This window comes from Seriola lalandi, unplaced genomic scaffold, assembly GCF_002814215.2.
Source record: "Seriola lalandi dorsalis isolate HSWRI2012SDOR001 ecotype SW California unplaced genomic scaffold, Sedor1 jcf7180002002546, whole genome shotgun sequence".
In the NCBI taxonomy this organism is placed as follows: domain Eukaryota; kingdom Metazoa; phylum Chordata; class Actinopteri; order Carangiformes; family Carangidae; genus Seriola; species Seriola lalandi.
The window spans coordinates 1-1,323 of record NW_019473202.1 but is presented as its reverse complement, the minus strand read 5'-3'; the positions used below and the strand labels follow the sequence as shown (position 1 = coordinate 1,323).

At 40.4% G+C, this 1,323-nt stretch overlaps 1 protein-coding gene across 1 annotated transcript; it reads left to right on the top strand.

The window, feature by feature from the left end:
* Positions 1 to 68: 68 nt before the first annotated feature.
* Positions 69 to 1,312, top strand: LOC111665933 (uncharacterized). Its single transcript, XM_023421063.2, has 3 exons — positions 69 to 233; positions 325 to 493; positions 1,065 to 1,312. The coding sequence occupies exons 1-3, from the start codon at positions 93 to 95 to the stop codon at positions 1,130 to 1,132; spliced, it is 378 nt and encodes a 125-aa protein (XP_023276831.1). The 5' UTR covers positions 69 to 92; the 3' UTR covers positions 1,133 to 1,312.
* Positions 1,313 to 1,323: the final 11 nt, after the last annotated feature.

The window sequence follows — 1,323 nt, the reverse complement described above, 5'->3', positions numbered from 1 at the left end:
AAAAAAATGTAATGAATTATTTCATTGTTTAGTTTGTGGAGTAATTGAATTTTCTTTTTGTCCAGGTCTTCTCAAATGATGGGCAGTTTAAGATGAGGTTTGGTGTCAGAGGTCGTTCACCAGGGCAGCTGCAGCGCCCCACAGGGGTCACAGTGGACATGAACGGTGACATCATCGTAGCTGACTACGACAACAGATGGATTAGCATCTTCTCCTCGGATGGCAAGTTCAAGGTGAATGGTCTCAGGCAAGCAAAAACATGCTTTCACTGTACAACTTAAGGTTTTCCAATGAATAACCAAACCTCCCCTGTGGCTGTCACAGAACAAAATTGGTGCTGGACGACTGATGGGACCGAAAGGTGTGGCTGTGGATAAGAACGGACACATCATCACTGTTGATAATAAGGCCTGCTGTGTCTTCATCTTCCAATCAAATGGGAAGCTGGTGACGAAGTTCGGAGCCAGGGGAACATCAGACAGACACTTTGCAGGTAACTGTGTGCTACTTCAAGTGACCTACAGTTTGATCCTTTCATTAATAATATCTCTTATAGGAAACGACTGAGATGCACACCAGATGATGCTTCATGTTTCAGGGCATATGATTGGGCCAGATTTACAGATTTTATTTATGTTTGATTCTTTACAGGAATGTTTATTTGTAAAAAAAAAACAATGTATTTATTTAGCGATCAGCATGTTTCACACCTAACTACCTAATGTATGCATGTGTAGCTGCTTGTTTAATTATGGAGGTCAATGCGCAGTTAATGATTCTTTATTGTTGCATTGACAACCTTAAACTGTAAACAAACACCTGATCATCACAGTGCAAGGCGGAGCTGTAAACCAGCAAGAATTCATAATTCACACTAATGCATGAAAAAGATGTGATGGTGCTCCTCCTGCCTTTGCCCAAAATAACACTTAATAAGAATTGCTTGTGTTACTGGAATCCCACATTGAACTGGCTTCAGTTGTTGCACAGACAGCAGTATTTCAGTTGAAACTCACCCGTTCTTTCAATTTCATTTCTCACTTGGACCTTTTCTTTTCTTTTAGAAAAAAGTGGTGCAAACATTGCACTGGAACAAAAGCTTAGTAAATCTGGCCCTGTTTTCAGTAAGTAATTAATTCACTGTGAGTGTGAACTAAAGAAATAAATCTCTGTTCTTTTACATGTTGATGCATCAGCTCTGTCGTGTCTCACGTCTTGTCCCACGTCAACTCTCCGAGTCTCATTGTGACCACTGTGTGTTTTGTTTTCAAAGTCCAAAAATAGTGCGGAACTTCCTCTCATGTGTTGTAAAGCAGTGGATGA